The 17,523-nt window shown below is 50.0% G+C and overlaps 7 protein-coding genes across 7 annotated transcripts; 1 reads left to right on the top strand and 6 right to left on the bottom strand.

Moving 5' to 3' along the window:
* Positions 1–43: 43 nt before the first annotated feature.
* Positions 44–1,673, bottom strand: BGZ61DRAFT_459779 (NADH:flavin oxidoreductase/NADH oxidase). The gene has a single exon (XM_046246956.1). It carries the CDS (start codon positions 1,660–1,662, stop codon positions 445–447), a length of 1,218 nt encoding a protein of 405 aa, XP_046099080.1. The 5' UTR covers positions 1,663–1,673; the 3' UTR covers positions 44–444.
* An 890-nt stretch (positions 1,674–2,563) lies between these two features.
* On the bottom strand, positions 2,564–4,663 carry BGZ61DRAFT_362841 (heterokaryon incompatibility protein-domain-containing protein; the record flags this gene model as incomplete). The annotated part of the gene is made up of 1 exon (XM_046241388.1): positions 2,564–4,663. The coding sequence occupies one exon, from the start codon at positions 4,661–4,663 to the stop codon at positions 2,564–2,566; it is 2,100 nt and encodes a 699-aa protein (XP_046099079.1).
* A 1,131-nt stretch (positions 4,664–5,794) lies between these two features.
* Positions 5,795–7,050, bottom strand: BGZ61DRAFT_483056 (hydrolase; the record flags this gene model as incomplete). Its single annotated transcript, XM_046249450.1, has 4 exons — positions 5,795–5,947; positions 6,004–6,216; positions 6,267–6,813; positions 6,920–7,050. 4 exons carry the CDS (start codon positions 7,048–7,050, stop codon positions 5,795–5,797), a joined length of 1,044 nt encoding a protein of 347 aa, XP_046099078.1.
* A 967-nt stretch (positions 7,051–8,017) lies between these two features.
* BGZ61DRAFT_483055 (uncharacterized protein) lies at positions 8,018–9,091 on the bottom strand (the record flags this gene model as incomplete). The annotated part of the gene is made up of 2 exons (XM_046249449.1): positions 8,018–8,986; positions 9,032–9,091. 2 exons carry the CDS (start codon positions 9,089–9,091, stop codon positions 8,018–8,020), a joined length of 1,029 nt encoding a protein of 342 aa, XP_046099077.1.
* An 845-nt stretch (positions 9,092–9,936) lies between these two features.
* Positions 9,937–12,246, bottom strand: BGZ61DRAFT_497818 (putative phenol monooxygenase; the record flags this gene model as incomplete). Its single annotated transcript, XM_046251205.1, has 4 exons — positions 9,937–9,953; positions 10,134–10,505; positions 10,571–11,062; positions 11,133–12,246. 4 exons carry the CDS (start codon positions 12,244–12,246, stop codon positions 9,937–9,939), a joined length of 1,995 nt encoding a protein of 664 aa, XP_046099076.1.
* Positions 12,247–12,880: 634 nt separating this feature from the next.
* BGZ61DRAFT_537345 (uncharacterized protein) lies at positions 12,881–13,208 on the bottom strand (the record flags this gene model as incomplete). Its single annotated transcript, XM_046254526.1, has 2 exons — positions 12,881–13,153; positions 13,203–13,208. 2 exons carry the CDS (start codon positions 13,206–13,208, stop codon positions 12,881–12,883), a joined length of 279 nt encoding a protein of 92 aa, XP_046099075.1.
* Positions 13,209–15,704: 2,496 nt separating this feature from the next.
* BGZ61DRAFT_537344 (pectin lyase fold/virulence factor) lies at positions 15,705–17,487 on the top strand (the record flags this gene model as incomplete). The annotated part of the gene is made up of 7 exons (XM_046254525.1): positions 15,705–16,037; positions 16,094–16,221; positions 16,277–16,315; positions 16,379–16,718; positions 16,785–16,871; positions 16,930–17,003; positions 17,058–17,487. The coding sequence occupies 7 exons, from the start codon at positions 15,705–15,707 to the stop codon at positions 17,485–17,487; spliced, it is 1,431 nt and encodes a 476-aa protein (XP_046099074.1).
* Positions 17,488–17,523: the final 36 nt, after the last annotated feature.

The following is a 17,523-nucleotide window of genomic DNA, read 5'->3' as shown; positions in this document are numbered from 1 at the left end:
AACTATCATGTGCGGAAAATACTGTCAGAGTGCAGAATATTACGTCCATTTGTCAATTCTTCATTCTAGCCCACCCAGTTAGACATCAACTTAGCCAACTAGATCACTCAGTAAGGCATATCCATTCACAGAGATGGTTGCACGGCTATTACAAAAAATCTCATCATCTTACCAAAGACTTTTGGCATCCTTGAGTGAAAAAAAAGGCATCCTCATTCGCGCACTGGCAAGAAAAAGGCACTTGGCAGCCTTAAAGTACGTGTCCTTACCATCGTGTAGGTAAATACGTTTTTTGTTCACATCATTGACATTATCGAAACCACCGAGGAGTGCGATTATTAGCGAGCAAGTGCTTGGTCAGAGGGCGACGCGTAGAATGGAAGCCAGACGTTGGCCATTCCTAAAATGCCTAAGTATGTCCCATACAGGATCGCAGCCCAGTATTCAAACTAACGCCTTACCCTTCGCGAACTCCGGGTGAAACGGGTAATCCGTATAACCCTTCGACTTTAACGGCGTGTAAAACGAATGGCGGTCGTACTGGTTGAGTTGCAGTCCATTCTTGATCCGAAACGGCAGATCCGGGTTCGCCAAGAAGTGTCGCCCAAACACAACGGCGACATTGTCGTATTTAACGTACTCCTCATCCACGGCCTTCTGCGCAATCTCAGGTGTAAAGCCTCCAGCCACCAAGACGGGAGAGGTACCATTCCAGATATCCAAAAGGAAATCGATCCCCTCCACCTTCTCTACGTCCTGCCAGTTGTTCACACGGGATTCGATAATGTGCAGGTATGCGAGGTTGAGAGACTTCAACTCCGATACAAGGTAAGAGAATTGGGGGACAGGGTCCTCCATCCTCATTCCCTGGAAGTTGCTGAAGGGGCTGATGCGGAAGCCAACCCTATCAGCACCAATGGCGTCGACGATGGCCGTGACAACGTCAATGGGGAATCTGGCTCGGTTTTCCACGCTTCCGCCCCATTGATCTGTCCTCTTGTTGCAAGTGTCTTGGATAAATTGATCCACGAGGTATCCATTCGCACCGTGAACCTCGATACCGTCGAAACCAGCGGCCACGGCATTTCGTGCACTCTGTGCGAAATCACCAATTGCCGAAGAGATCTCTTCGGCCGTCATCTCTCGAGGGGTGTCAGAGCCAGAGTCAAGGGGGATGGCACTTGAGCTTAAAAGCGGATGGCCGCCAGTGGCTCGCAAATGCGAGACAACGGCAGCGCGGCCTGGCGCAATTAACTGGCAGAAAATGCTGCAGCCCTTGTTGTGTACTGCATCTGTGATGGCTTTCCAACCTGCAATTTGATCCTCATTCCACATCCCAGGGCCGTTGGGAAAGCCGCCATGGGCCTCTGAGATCAAGACTGCTTCGGCGATGATAAGAGTTCCAGGCACAGAAGCACGTTGAGTGTAGTACTCAACACATATTGCCAAGGGGACGTGGTCGGCGGCGAAACGAAACCGGGTGAGAGGTGCCATGACCACACGGTGGGCGAGCGAGACACGGCCGATGTCCATCGGTTTGAATAGTTTTGATTCCATGTTGTTGGGTGACGAGATGGCAAGTGGTTCGCAACCCCGGATAATGGTGGCTTGTGTGACTTGAACCAAGAGTAAATGAGCAAGGTGGCCATCTTGCCGAGTCATTCTCGTCGAAGAACGGCGGGGAGCTGAATAATCATCCTTGTCCCATAGACCGGGGAATATACCGCATCAAGTCATCTGGCACGACAACGAGAGATACGAATGGGACTTGAGTAACGATAACACACACGATTGGTGCCGAGCTCCAGCTGGGTCCAGGGCGACATGGGTAAGATTGGTCAGTCCAATCAGACAGAGAATGATACGCACGAAACAGGGGGAAAGCTCCGTACTGACATCACGGCTTTCCGATGTGGATCCGCTAACTAAACGAAAACGCAGCTCAATCCTGTCACGTTTCAGACCCTCGAACTAGGCTCATGTACGTGGCTTCTCGGGACTGTCGACGTGCTTCCATGTTCTCCATAACGCGGTGACTTGCAGGTTGCTGGGCACAGCAAACACTCTCGTGTAACGACGCAAAGTCCGCCAGTGCCGCCCTAATAAGCAAGTTGTCTCCCGAGGCTCAAGTCATGCAATCAGGCCTCATCGTGGAAAGTCTATGCTATATGTCACCAAATACCGCCGAATTCTACTGTATAGTGCCCTTACTGCCTTTTCTGCTAGACCTAGTCACATACTACACACTGCTGTAATATACTACTAAGATACTTAATACTAATTACATTGGGATACGTAAACCCACAAGGAAGCTCTAATATATGAGAACCAAGCCAGCACTAGACTGAAGAGAATTATTAAAAGCCTTATTGAAAGTTATAATGCCAAATGGGTCAAATAGGTTGAGGAGGATGTTGCTAGTAAGCAAGCCAGTAAGATCTGCACTCCCTTCCACTTGACACATTTGCTTTAAATTTTATAAAACCCCATTAAATCCAAGATTGCGTTGCCAGAAGTCAGAAAAATGGAGAGGACGAACAAGGCCACTTAGGCCATGGCAAATTTAGCAAAACGTAAATACTCTCTCTGCGCACCCGCCAGACCTGAGCAGAGCCAACGCCTCGCCGTCCATGAATCCCTGGACATAGGCCTCGCCAACCACTTGCCACCTATCTTTAAGTGGCCGCACGACCAGCGGCACCGAGCACCCGTAGATGATGCATATCACGTCTCCGACCCGTATCTGGTCCCGGGGTTTGCCATACATATTGTCTGGCGCCCAGCCGACGAATCCCCTCCCGGTGAGCATGAGGCGCCGCTCCTTGCACGAACGGTCAAACGCCCCGTAGACTTCGTTGTAGTCGGCCTCTTCGGCCTCAGGCGGGATGTCGTCGTCGAAGTAGCTGGACAACGGTATATCCCCTATCTTCAGGGTGTCGTTGGCGCCGCGCCAGAGCTCCCATCGGAAGTAATAGTCCTCTTGCGATAGCAGCCATGCCCACCGGCGCCTGGCGAACTGAGGGCCCCCTAGGTCGTAAGTACAAGGCAGGTGTAGCATGGCTGCTGAGTGTCGGTTCTCGGCCGGCTGGCCACCAGAGACATACCCCAGGATCAAGGTCTGGGCGATAGCAGCCGCCGTCTCCGCCCTCCCTCCGTAGACACTCTTCCATCCTTGGGCTTGCTGGATGGAGCGTTGGCGCCAATTGAAATAGCCGTTCGCTCGAGCTCCAAGTCCGGCGATGGAGTCGAGCACGAAGCCCTCGCACTCCAGTAGCCCGTCTCCCGGAAAGCTGAAGTTCGGGGACACGTTGCCGGCAGCGCTGTACATGTCCTCCGGCCGAGGCTCCCGGCTGTCCGTCTTCTGCCACATTCCCCAAAGGGGAGACTCAACGCGAGAATACCGGAACCTGCCATCCCATTTCCAGTCCGCAGCCCAAGACGGCGTGCCGGTCTTGCCCCATGGGTTGCCCTCCCGCAGCGGCTCTAGGTTGTTGAAGTGCGTGATGAAGAGCTTCGCCACCGCTTCGAATACCTGCGAGGTTCTCATCGAGTAGTCTTGGACCAGGGCCTGCGCGATCTCGGGTTCCATCATGCCTAGGAGCGCGAAGACCTTGTCACGATTGTCCCGGCACTCCGACGAGCAAGCAATGTCCAGTAGCCGCCGGAGTCCCAGCGATCTGTGGCCCTCCTCCTCGCGCCTGCTCAGTTTCCAGAGATCTTTGTGCACAAGGTGTAGGCTCAGCGTATGCCAGCCCCCCTTCTTCTTGCTGCCACGCCTCCTATTTTCTATCTGCAGCAGCTCGTCCTTTACAGTGTACATGTCCCTTCGGAACAACACATCCAGGCCCGCGCAGAAAGTCGTCCACCCTATCAGATTGCTGCCACAGCGAAGGACTGCTGCGGAACCACCGAGGACGAGTTCTTGAACAACCCACAACCGGAGCCAGTATGGCCTCTTCATCAACTCGTTCAGTGCATAGAAGGCCCTAGTCAATCGCGGCTCCGGATTTCTCGAAAGCTGGTTGGCGAGCTCCCTCTGTTCTTCAGGGCCCATGGTCGAGAACTGAAAGAGAAGACCGAAGGCCAAGTTGCTCTCCTCGTCCCCTTCGCCCAGCCACGTCATGACAGCCCAGGCGCCGTTATAGATCTCCCTCATCTTGCTTATCTGAGACGCCTTCTCATCCGCGTCGTCCTGATTAATGCAGAGCGCATCAACCCAGAGCTTGTACCTCCCGCGAAAATCGTCTTGCCGCGCGAGTTCCCGAAGCGCACTCTCCAGATTCCTCGTCACCGACGTAACCTCTCCGTTGAGCACAATATCCCGTCGGTCCCTTGGTGACCCCCACACGTAAGAGAGAGCCGCAAAGTCTCCCCAGGAGAATCGGTAGGCGGATGCTGGGGGCACATATCTGCCGACCGCGTCGGAGCCTTCTTCCACGCCATGCTGAGCACCCCACAGCGAGATCTTCTTGCGCTTGGGCTTGTCCACAACGCTTGTTGAGGCAAGGTGCGCAGAGTACTCGTCACGGACATCTTGCAGCGACGTCTTCTCAATCCGGCAGTGCAGAAGGTCAGAAGGAGTCGGCGAGTTAGTGATAGCGAGGAGTCGGATCTCGTCGCGGTCACTGTCTAGAGGAGAGTAGATTGCCTCGGCGGGTGACATTTTGCTCTGGCTTGGAGCTTGGAAGCATGAGATAATTCAGACGAATTGGTGAGGGCCGGCTCCAAGGGGTGAGATATTCACGCTATCTTGCAACCCAAGAATCAGTACATATAGCTTCATGCAAGGTGTGCTGTGATGATTGGTTCAATTAAACCGCTACTCCTGTGGTTATTCAGCTGAGGCCAGATACGTAATTCAGGCCGCAGCCATATGCCACTATCCTCAATTCTGTTAGCTTGTCTAGCGTTGATGCTCCCAGTCCTCCGGGATTCTTCGACACAGCCTCAACTTCTGTCCTTCAAACTATTCCTTCACCCTGAATTCTCCGGAGAACTTTCCTTATATGTTCGCTTGCAAACAGGCCGGGCGCCGTTTGGCGCAAAAGGCGATGCACTAGTCCTTCGACAAGCTTAGCGACTCCAAGCACCACCATAAGTGCCCATGTCTAGTTGTTGTGAATACTGATTTCAACGATATTTGTACAATCTTGAGAATAATATCGCGAGTGTCAAAGTAACTGTGGGATCTGTCACGTTCAGGCATCTCGATACAGACCATTATCTGCCTCCTGAAGATCAGTTGGCAGCGAGTTCTGGTAGCAGCATGCAGATGTGAGGAAGTGATCCACCAAGTGATTAAAAAAGACAGGAAAAAGGCAAAACAGCCATTATTAAGTGAAGAGTTAATAAATCCCTTCAACAAGCCCCGGCGAGCGATTTGACATGGAGGGGCAAGTTTCCCCGCAAATAGTTCATCGAGAAGATCACCAGCGTCATCAGAGATTCTCTCGGAAGTCTCCTACAATGCGAGGAATAATTCAAATGGTTTGACGGCACAACATGCGAGAAGATGATGGGCCGAAATCATCAAGCACTGGAGATGGAGCCAGCCAAGAAGTGTGCAGCTACCATCATGGCTAGTTCAGCTAAATATAAAATTCCTAAATTCGATCTGGATCGCAGCGACATATAAAATCACGACTCGCCCAGGAAAAGTTGGATCGCCAGGTCGATTCTGGTTTTAGCCATGTGTACTCTCAGGAATTGCTATGGCATAATGGCGCCATGCAAATATGCCCTTGGTCCTAACATAGTAGACGCGCATAGCTATGTAACCAAAAATCATGAACTGTTACTCTCCGCTTGGAGGGGTTAGCGTAGCAGAGAATGGCTGAGGCACCCCAAAGTCAGGCGTATTGGTCTCATCAAACGTGACAATCTGAGCCATAGTGTATCGGTCACGTCCACAAGACCCGCGTGCCTGTTGAGTAGCGTGGAAAGCGTTCTATATAGTCAGAAATGTCTTGCGAAAACGTCTTTTACTGCAACAGATGAACTCACCCAGATTTCGGTGCCATCGGGAGATGTGAAGAAGCTGTTATGACCGGTACCGTAATTTCCATTAGCTTGTGCAAATACGGGACCGGTCTTGTTCCACGATGAAGCCTCCAATGGATCTCCTCCGTTCCAGTGTAGGAGACCTAGTGAGTAGTTGGGTGTGCCGCAATAGGACGCGGAGAAGCTGAGCCAGATATCGTCGCCGTGATAGAGGGGCTGTGATGTTAGCAGAAGTCATACCCGCTAGATTAAACTAAATGACTCACGTGTGGCGCTTCATTGACGGGTTTATTAAGACTTGCGTCAGTACCAGTCGTGTTGTATTCCCAGGGCTGATCCGGCACCGAAATGACATGCCAGCCTTCGACAGTCCATGTACTCTTGTCAAGCTTTGTTATGGCAAGAGACTGGACATGGTCCTCATTATCTATACTCAGGACATGGTAGCTTCCCCAAGAAGGAACCTCTAGATATGTTCCGTCGATGCTGAATCCGAAATTGTTATCTGGCCCTCCTCTGTGCCCCTCCGGGGGGACAAGATCAGCAAGGTGAGTATATTCGCAGTCGAACGGTCCGGCAGCGTCGCAACCACGTAGAACCCTGGTGTTGCAGCTATCGCAGCATGACAATTTCGAGTTACAGCTGGAGTAAAACATGTGCCATACTTGGTCAATCTGGTGGAGCTCAGGAGCCCACATGTTGGCGTTCCTAGTGGTGTTGGTGTCGGTCCATATGACTTTTGTTTCGCCGCTGATTAGTCCTCCCAAAGTGGCAGAGCGGGTGATTTGGATGCGGTCATATGATGTATATGTCCTTCAGAAAACTTAGTATGAGCGCGTCATTCCAGAGCCGGTAGTGATGCTCGACCACTTTCCCACGAGGTCGGAGGCCACCAGAAGCAAGAATTCCGCGCACTCACAAGTGATAGTTTCCATCTGCGAAAACTAAGGATGGATCAGGTCCAGGGTTCCGAATAGGATTCTGGAAGGCCTGAGTGGAAGCGGCGCAAAGCACCGCCCCAAGGAGTGTGGATTTCAACGTGGGCGACATTGATAGAAGCAGCAACGACAGTCGCTCGAACATACAACAGTATAAATTCGACTGTTCTCTAACTATCTACTTAGGGTACTCTTGGTTCTTTTATACATGCAGAAAGTGATCGACATCTCCCACAATAAGTTCATATTATGCTTCTTCTACGTGCATTGATGTCGATCCCTCGGCAAGTTAGTTAGCGGTCCAATGGGTGACTGTCGTTTACACGTAGTGGGCATGTAACGTACCATCCTTGTCTCGCGGAATACGAAGAGAGTCTGTTTAAAGCCTGATGGGATCGAACCTCCGTTCCGGAAACATGTTCCCCACCTAAGAAGAACAAGGGGTTTGTCGTTGAGTCTTTTATTCATTACGCGCTCCAATGAGGTGTTAAGCGTCGCTCAAATCTTAATGTACTCCCTGTAAACCCCAACAGCAGACATTGAACGATTGGATCGGCTAACAAGGACCATACCACGACTGTTTACCCCGCGTTTGCCAAGTTGTGTAGTGGCACGATCTAGCTTGACACAATACCTACATGGTTGGCGAAGATCTTCTCGAATCACCCAGAAATTAGCTTCATAAAGACTGCGATGGCGATGCGTCTACAATAGTAGAGATGCTACCCTTGACCTTGAGTTCCCAGATATCAATGATCCCTGACACAGTATCCGGCTAGAATAATGATGTATTACACTTGATGGAGGGTTTTTTGGACTAGTGAAGTCCTTCCACGACGTATAAAACCACCAAACACAGTGGTCGATTCTACTAGACACCAGGGGATTCTTATCGGGAGCCTGATGGCTCGTTTCATGATATGTGGCTGACTGTCGCGACTGACCTTGAAATCAGAGGCTGTCAGTTGAAAAAGAATCCAGGGGTAGAGGCCAACGAAGTTGCCTGATTTCATCGCAGGAAACTTCAAGATCGTGGAAAACGTACCAGGTTGCGGTTTTGTGTAAAATCTTTCTGAGACCTACTGTAACGTGTAGTTCTTCGATGCGCCATCTTCCTCACCACTCCTGAACATCATCTCCAGAAATTCCACATCTGCCATTGCTTCCTGCGGAGACTGTCGTGGATCTGGCTTTCCAGTCACCAAACCCTCAGCCCACGCGGCAATCTCCTCACCAACACCGCTGGTTTCAGGAAATTCTCTGACAATTTCGTCGCCATCCATAGGCTTTACGGTAACAGTGTTTCCCGAAAGCTTCACAGACCCCTTCTCAAAAGCAAAATCCCATTCGAACGACTCCATGCGTGAACCGAATGAAAATTGCACAGTTCCGCTAGCTCCAGAGTCTGTCTTGACAACAGCATTGACCGTGTCGATTGGAGGTAGGTGTTGCTGAGTCAAGTTCGTCAAGGCATGAACACTAGTAGCCTTGGATTCCCCTTTAAGAAACAGTCTTGTAGCAGCGGCGTAATGAACACCGCCGTCCAACAAGGGTCCGCCCTGATGCCGTGGGTTTCTCCTCCATTCTGTCTCATACCAGAATGAATCGGCGGGCATGAAGCTGAAAACCTTGACGCTGAAATGTTCCACCTTGCCCAACTTCTCTGACTCCTTGGCAGCGAAAATAAACTTCGGAATGAATCTGTAATTTTCCGCGATAGAGTAGGTGGCTTGGAGTCCTGAGACGGCATCGACAAGCTTTTTGGCAGCATCTACGTCTGGGGCGATGGGTTTCTCGGCCAGTACGTGTTTGCCTGCCCGAATCGCAAGCTCGATGAAGGACGTTTGGGTTGCTATCGGCAGCGCAATTATTACTGCAGAGATGTCGTGACGCGCGAGGAGGTTTTTGAGTGATTTTCCCTCACCAGAATCTGTCGAGTATAAATCAATCTGGCCTTTGGTGCTGAGCGTTGCGGTATTCTTGGCAGATTTCAAGGATCTCGAGTAAATGGCTTTGAGTTCCAAAGAATCACATTTCATAATCCCAGGCTGTGTTGTGTTAGCTAGGCTCTGTAAGAGGCATTAAAGATTCACCATGTGTTCCATCTTGGCGAAGAGCCCGCCTCCAATGAGAGCAACGCCGATTCGAGCCATGGTTCTGGGTATTGTGAGGAGATGAGCAGGGTATTTGAGATTTACTGGTAAACGATTAAAGGTTTTTCGGAGTTTGCGACATTGATCGCCCTTTATCAGAGAAATGTACTGAACGTGGATGCTCTCGGGGAGTGATCATCGGCATTTATAGCGATGTTCCAGTCCAATGATCTCATCTGATGTCATGTGTCTGGAAGGGCATGAAATGAGTCCAAGTTGGAGCTATATCCTTTTTCGTCACCCTGTAGCACTCCGCATCTTGGTTCGGTCCAAGGGATACAATCCCCCGTGTGACGTTTACCTTCGATAGCCAACCACGTATCACGAACCGACGAGTAAGATAAGATTGTGGTATCACCAGTGTTACCTTGTGGCCCACGACTCTCAGTAACCATCAAGTCTCCCCGCAGATCCAGGCTCCTGTCACTTGTCATCGATTAGGCTTGAGAGGGTCGTGGTACTTGAGGCGTCACATTGGTTACTCGCCGAATCGGGCAGTTCTGGGAGTTGTTCCTATCTTGGACTAGGTAGTGAACGAGTGCTTCAGCTGCCCCACTGATGCGACGATAACGCCGCAATATCGAGAGGGTTCATGATGACGCCGCTAACGAAGCCCGTTCAGAAGCTCTTGAGGTGCGTTATCGCGACTGAAGATTCCGTCTACCAGTCAATTACATTTATCGGATCAGACAATACTGTCCGCGGCTTTTTCCCTTTGTTACATGCAGGTATAAGTATGCCCTTGACGTCATCAACGACTGTCGTTTCCCAGTCCCCTTCAGCTACGGAGAGGTTTCACTTCCTTGCAATTACAACCATGCTATATTAATAGGGATATAATAATGTCACATGCGAGCCCTCACTGCGCACCGGCCAAGCACCAGCAATTTCCCGCTCAGATGTTATCATGTGGGATAACAAGGATTCCTGGACAAGCGACGAACGTAGTAGCCAACAGGCTGAGGGCTTCTGTGCTACAGCGAGAGTGCTTATATCCAGCGGTTGTGGTACATACCCTGCTAGTCTTCTCTCTTCCGTATACAATCTTCTAGGTATACCCCCAATAATGAGACATTGTCCAAGGAGGCTATAACGCCTACATATCCATCGGGACGAACAATGACAGCGGCTCCAAGAGCTTTCTGAACACCATAAACAGAGTAAACATCCTCACCAGCGCACGACCCGTGGAACTGCATTTCAGCCATCGATTTGATCTGCGACGGGATATCCGTCCATTCAAATCGCTGTGTCTGGAGGGGATGGACGACAACAAGCTCAATAGTAGACTCCGGGAAAGATGGGATTATCGTGTCGCAAATGCTTTCGATGGCCTTGGCACTTCTGCCTAGGGGCGAAAGGATATCCTCTGACGTGAATACCAAAATACGGTAGCGGCCGTTCGAGGTGAAGTCTGTGTGAAAAGACATGTGAGCACTTCTTCGACGTATTGTTAGGAAGGGAGAAAATAAATCATACCATCTTGCAAGTGACGAAGATTTGCATCTGCGAATCGTTTTACTACCACATCAGCTAGCCGTCTTCCAGGGCAAAGACAACCATTCAGATAATCTCCTCCTGGGGCAATTGGGTATCCGCTGAGATCTTCGGTTGGTCGAACTAGCAGTCCAGGTGGATATTCGATGCCACAGCCGCTGGTGAAGCCGTTCCCGTCGCTGAATGTTTTCAGGAACTCTTCGTGGGTGAGGTTCGCAACCGCTTGAGTTTCTTTTCCATGGCCCATTTCGCCGCTGAACATGGAGGAGAATTTCGTGTCAAATTCAATCAGTTGGCGTGCAATCGTCAACCGCTCTGTGGAAAATGTGGATAGAAGAGGCTGAGAGAGGTGCGATCCCTTGGCGGCGGGTGTCAAGCCGTGTATCGTGTGGACAAGCTTCCAAGCGAGGTTATATGAGTCCATCATGGACACATTCATGCCTTGACCAGCCTTGGGGCTATGTGTGTGACAAGCTATAAGATCAAAGCGTTTATTAGCGGGAGAAATCATTACAGGAGGGCTGCTGGCGCAGTAAGGACTTACCATCCCCGACGATAAAAACCCTTTCCATACCCTCGTCGTCTTTTGATGTGAAATGGCTTGTCATGCGCTGGCCAATCTGGTAGGCTGCATACCAATCAACTTCGCTACCTTCCTTGACCTCGATGCTATATGGAGCCAGCACACGGTTGGCTTGGTTGAAGATGTAATCCAGGGTGATGGCCTGACGGCGCTGCTGATTCTTCTCCTTTTGAGACATGTTGCCCAAGCTTTCATCTCCTTCAGTGATGTCATCTTTGACTTGAACATATAGTCTCGTCAAATATTCCCCTCCGGAAATCCGCTCCCTTGGAATAACCATTATGGACCCTGCCGGGGAATGGATGGCACAACGTTTTCGAATGTCAGGAAAGTCCGTTTTGGCCACAAAATCGCAGACGCCCCAGATGTGATCCTGGGACTCCCCTTCCAATCGCAGACCCATAGAACGTCTGACTTGGGAGTGAGCCCCGTCGGCGCCAATCAGATATTTGGCTCGGACTGTTTTGTGGACAATCGTCCCGTCCTCCTTCGTTTCCTTGAGCTGAATTTGGATGGGGTACTCTGGATCTTGGCCGCTGAGCTTGTAGTCGACAAATTTGGTGTTGCGAACAATGCTCCGATTGCTGTATCGCTTCAGGTCCTCCTCTAGGATCCGCTCGATGCGGCCCTGATGAATGGTGATTTCGTGCTGGTATCTTGCCCTGACCGCCACGTCGGGAACAAAAGTGGTACGTTCTATTCCCTTGCCATCAGACGATGGGTTCCAAAAGGAAACCTCAGACATATGGCAGCCATCGTCATAGATCTCGTTCAATAAGCCCAGAGATCGAAAGACTTCAAGTGTTCTGGGCTGTAGCCCGTCTGCCTGTCCAGCCTTCAATGTCCCCGGTTTCTCGTCGAAGCACACCAAAGAACCGTCCGACAAACCAAGTCGGGACAGTAAGAGAGTTAAGAATAGTCCTGCTGGACCAGCACCGATTACTATCACCTCAAAGGCTTCATCAGCATTCTTCGCTGGCTGATCCAGAGGCGTGAATCGTGGTAGGGGTGTAGCTCTGGGAGGAAGAATTCTCAAATCTCTCGATGCAAAAGCCCTTTCTTCAAAGACAGGCATGTTGTCTTGAGGTCTTGGGAAGAGTAATAGCTGAGTTAGGATGGAGAAAGGCAGGTAGAGAAGAGGGCCACAAGTTAAATATGTAAACTTAGCAAGTGAAGTCTCCCAAGTCGCGACGAGATGCTCATTTGGCTGTAATAGAGAACATGAGAAAGGAAGAGAACGTTCACTGCCGACATTCAATATATAATCAACTCTGTTCCAAGTCCCGCATCCTCCTCAACAAAGGACCGAGGCAAACTACTGGCCAGATGGAGTATGGCGGCCCCCATCTTTGCGAGTACCTACTCCACCCCCTCATTCAACGCCTGACTAATTGATGACCATTAATTCATGTGTGCTTATTATTGTGTTCTTAGTCGATTGGTCCGTGCATTCCATCTAGTCGCTCGGAAGTTCGGAATACACATTCTGCTTGGAAGGCAAGATCCATACACCTTAATAAGGGCTCAGGTATCCTTTTAGACCTTTCATTTTCACCTTCCTGTCCATCATTTTTTCCGATTCTCTCTGAGAGCATGAATTTCTTCTGTACATTTCGTCCATCGGTACACGTCCTTAGGTATACACCATGGCAATGGACCGTCACAAACTCGTAGACTACAAAGATATGCTTGTACTTGATTTCGACACGCTAGAATTCTTTGACGGGGCTCAAAAGAGGGAACCGCTGCTTCATGACATCTTCGAATTCGATGATGGATTTCCAGCCATCTTCGACGAATGGATTGTGCTGCTTGTAGTCGGAGTGAACCAGCTCGGCGGTCCTGTTGACGTCCTTGTCGACGAAGGTGATGATGGACAACTTAAGAACCTTCTTTATGATGCTGATCTGTTCCAGTGTAGGGAAAGGCTGGTCCATAAGGGTGGCGTAAGTCTCTTCAATGCGTTGGTGAACAGTGGCCATCTTTTGTTAATTTGGTGATTGATCTCCCAACAGCCTGTTGTTAGCGGACAAGCATTGAAGAATGCGAAGGATCTTTGTCAGGGTTGTTTTCTGTCTGATGAGGTGGTGTTTTTATGATGGATGCAAGTCGAGTTCGTTGCAAGGTCGTTGTGACTTTTAAATCATTTCAGGTAAGACCTGTCTCCCACGGCAGCCATTTAGATCAATACTTTGATACGCTACAGTGGGTTACAGTGGGTGGTCCAGCAGATCGCGTTCATGTTACAGTGGGTTACAGCGGCACAGTAGAGCTGTTTTTGGCGGGGTGTAGTGGCTCAGTGGATCAGTTGCCAACATGAACAAAATGATGTGTGTTGGGAATAGGTACCTAGTCTCAATCAGTGCATGCAAGACTCACTTCAATCTGAGCCATCGCACCAATTCCAATCTCGATGGGTAAAAAGGAGCCTATATAGCATTTAAATACTCACTTCTACGTAGATACAGTTCTTACTGCTGTCATTTCTGCTGAACTCAGCGTCCGCCACCAATATTCGACGCTGCATACCAAATCATATCGTTACACACCACCACCCAGCCTCGACTCTATACGAAGTCTAGGATGCAATCCATCCAAGCAAACTCATTGGCGCTCTGGAATCACCTGTTGTATTAACCACGGATATGAAGGCTTATTACCATCCCCAGAGCGTGGTTAATAATCTGTTGGACTCTAGGAGCTGGCAGCACCATCGGACAGTCGTTGTACGAGTGTTTTGCGCGCGCGTCAGCGATACTTTGCCTTCTGTACTATAACACCAGTGGATTACAGACCACCAAAACGAAATGCCTGAGTCTAGGAGCGGAACAAGTCCTCATCTTCCAATGCGACGTCTAGAGCTATGAAGCGTATGACAAGACTGTGGCCGACGTAAACGTCACTGTGAAAATTTAGAGTACATTCCCATAACTAATAAATTCAGCCAACCAGATTATCAAATTCACTGGTCAGGTTGATTGATGTCTTGATCAACAATTCCGGTGTATCTGGGCTCCGCGCAGGATGGAATGATCTGATGGGCCGCAACCCTTGCGTAAAGTCGGCTACATCAACATTGCGTCGAGGGCCGCTCGGTGCGCTCCCTAACGATAATATTATGGAAAAGAGACAGCCGGAACCAGAATTGATATTTGAGGACTAAACCTATAATTGCACTAAACTCTGTGCCTGGGAGTGAGTTGTTGAATGTGGTATGAACCACACTCCTCCCATTTATGTCCTATCCATCTAATAGAGTTCTGCATCTTTTTACTGACGGCACCCATAGTAATTGAATCATTATTATTAAAGGCAGTCCAACAGAATCCTTCATAAATAAAATATTAAGGTCTTAATATTACCCATTTCCTCTCCAGACCAATGACCTTTAACGCAGTATTAGTAATATTAATACTAATACAACAGACTGACCCCAAAACCCTCACTAGATGAGCATATCAAGAGCTTTCACACAATTAAATAATCACTTTTTCGCTGAATTCAACAGCTCATATGAAGCGCCCGGGGTCAATTTCAGAAGACTCGGCCTCGCACCCCTTTTAAGGGCGCTGAAGTGGGGTGCTGGGGAGAACGGAAAAGAGGGGGGATAGACAGTGCCCGCTTCCGACACGGAAACGGAGTTTAAGCCGTTGGACGTGATAAAGTTATGCCCCTCCACATGTATTACCACCGGCCAAGTTATCCATCAATGACGCTTGCAGGCGATGTTAGTCTGCAATGCGGGGAAAAGATGCCAAGTCTTTGTGGGGAGATACAGGAGCTGATTATGCTTCGGGGTATGCATAATGCATGGTGGATTTTGAAAGCAGACATTTGGAGCATGTCTAGGAAATATAGTCGACATACATACTTGTATCACCTCACGGCGCTTATCCTACCTAATTCGTTTCTATCACCACATCACACAAGCCTTCTTGATCACTTCTGGCCCCTTAGGAAAACAGAAATTTGCCCTGGACTACGAGAACGTAGGGTAGGCACTGACCGTAACATTGGGATTAAGCTTGCAGCTAACGAGACTGGTAGCCTTGGCAGAACAAGGACCTGGCTAGTGGGAATGGACAGCAAGCAAATATTCCACCAATAGTAAGTGTTGTCGTCCCCAAGATCACCAGAGAGCTCCCAGATTTCCCCAGGAACACTCATCCGATCGCCCCGGAGCTGCCATGCGGCAACTGAGGGGCTTTTCCGGAGCAATTTTGGACAACGGAAAACAATCACAAGTCGAAGAAGAGGCGGGAATAGGTCTGGATCATCTCATTTACCCCGCAAAACACCTGCGGGTCACAGCCGTATTCCACCTGGCTGCCGAGCAAGATCCACTGGACAAGTTGAACATCACAGCCGGGATCCGTTTCTGGGCGGCATTGTTAGCGCAAGAGCAGGCATGTCAACACAACTGATGTCTATAAAGAGAACTGCACCGACAAATACCGCATCTCGGTTGTTGCTTGTCATCCCTGTACAGAGTGCCATTTGCGTTCTTCAAGGCATCCAGTCGCCGTTTGAGCCATGCGCTTCTCCCAGATCTTGACCCTTGTGGGCGTTGCAGCCACTGCGGCTGTTCACGCCGTCAGTCTCCCTCCTGGTGTCCCTAGAGACCTCCTCGAGTTCCGCAGCAAGCATCCGTACAGCCCTCCCAAGCACGGCCACCGCAAGATTGTCACGATCCGCGCGTCGAAAAACGACCGGGATGATGTTTCGGCGGAATTTGCGAGGGGAATCAAGAAGGCAAACAACGGCGGCACCTTGTATCTGCCCAGGAAGAAGAAATTCGTTATCGGCAAAGTCCTTGACTTGACTGGCTTAAATGACATTCACGTCCATCTCGATGGCGAGATCAAGGTCAGAAAACGGACAAATTGTACGCCCGGTAGCAGTGTCGCTAACCTCATGAGTAGTTCACCAATAACGTGGAGTACTGGCAAAAGAACGCCTGGTATCACCCATTCCAGAAGTCCATTATGTTCTGGAAATGGGGCGGCAAAAACATCAAGATTTATGGTGAGGGTGTCATTGAGGGCCAAGGGTACGCACTCGCTCGTATAGTCGTTGCTCATCACAGAACCTGACTCGAGTTACAGACAGCGCTGGTGGAATGAATTTGAGAGCGGTACAGGATCGTAGGTTTCCTTCCCATTAGCTGCGAATCCAACAACAAGTAGAAAACTCATAATTCCTCACAGCATCCTTAACCCCGACAACAAGTACTACCGGCCCATCCTTTTCTACGCCGAGAACACCACCAACCTGGACATTTCCGGCATCCATCTCAAGGACTCTCCGTGCTGGAACAACTTTATTGTGAGCTCCAAGAACGTCCGCTACACGGACGTCGTGGCTACAGCTTTGTCCAACAACGGCAGCGTCATCCCCAAAAACACCGACTTTATGAACACCATGAACACATCCGGTGTCCACATTGAACGCGCCTGGGTCAATATTGATGACGACTGTTTCTCGCCGAAGCCCAATAGCTCTGACCTCTACGTCAACACCATGTACTGCAATGGTACTCACGGACAGGTAGGCGGCACTGCTAACATTGTTTCAAGTTTGGCTTCAATAAGAAAACTAACCTGTGCTTCATAGTCTATGGGCTCGCTTGGCCAGTACAAAGGCGAAGTCTCTAACGTCCATGACGTCCACATTGAGAACGTCTGGATGATGAACGGAGACGTAAGTATCTAGGCGCACCTCCTTCCAAGATGTATGGAGCTGATTTGCCATTGTTTAGTACTCAGGCGCTCGCATCAAGACATGGGCCGGCGCAGATACCGGTACCGGATATGTTAAAAACGTCACATTCAAGTACAGTCCCATTCCAGGGCATCAAATAAACCAGTAGCTAACGCTGCGACTCAGGAACTTTTGGGTCGGCCGAATGGACTACGGCATCATCCTCGACTCGTGCTACTTCAACAAGTCAACCGAAGAATGCAAGAAGTACCCTTCGGGCATGCAAATCAGCGACATCCGCTTCGAGAACTTCACTGGGTACACGTCGGGCATCTACGGTAACGCCGTTGCGCGCCTCTCTTGCTCGACGAGTGAGAGTGCCGTCTGCGACAACATCGTCATTAAAGACTTCGACGTCAAGACTCCTTGCGGCGGGGATCCTGTCATCATCTGCGACGGCGTCAAAGGCCACCTTGGCGTTGACTGTGTCTCTTACGATAGTCCAGAGGCAAAGGCGGCGCTCGCGGCAAAATGCAAGACCCCCATGGCGGAGATTGATCTTGATCCCTGGGGGAGCGGACAGGTCGAGAAACTCGATGCATACCACCCCCTCTGATGACGGGGTAGCGTAGCGTCAAAGAGCAACGGAGGA

The sequence above is a fragment of the Ilyonectria robusta genome, assembly GCF_021365365.1.
Source record: "Ilyonectria robusta strain PMI_751 chromosome Unknown BGZ61scaffold_23, whole genome shotgun sequence".
Lineage (NCBI taxonomy): Eukaryota > Fungi > Ascomycota > Sordariomycetes > Hypocreales > Nectriaceae > Ilyonectria > Ilyonectria robusta.
This window is presented reverse-complemented; position numbering and strand designations above follow the sequence as displayed.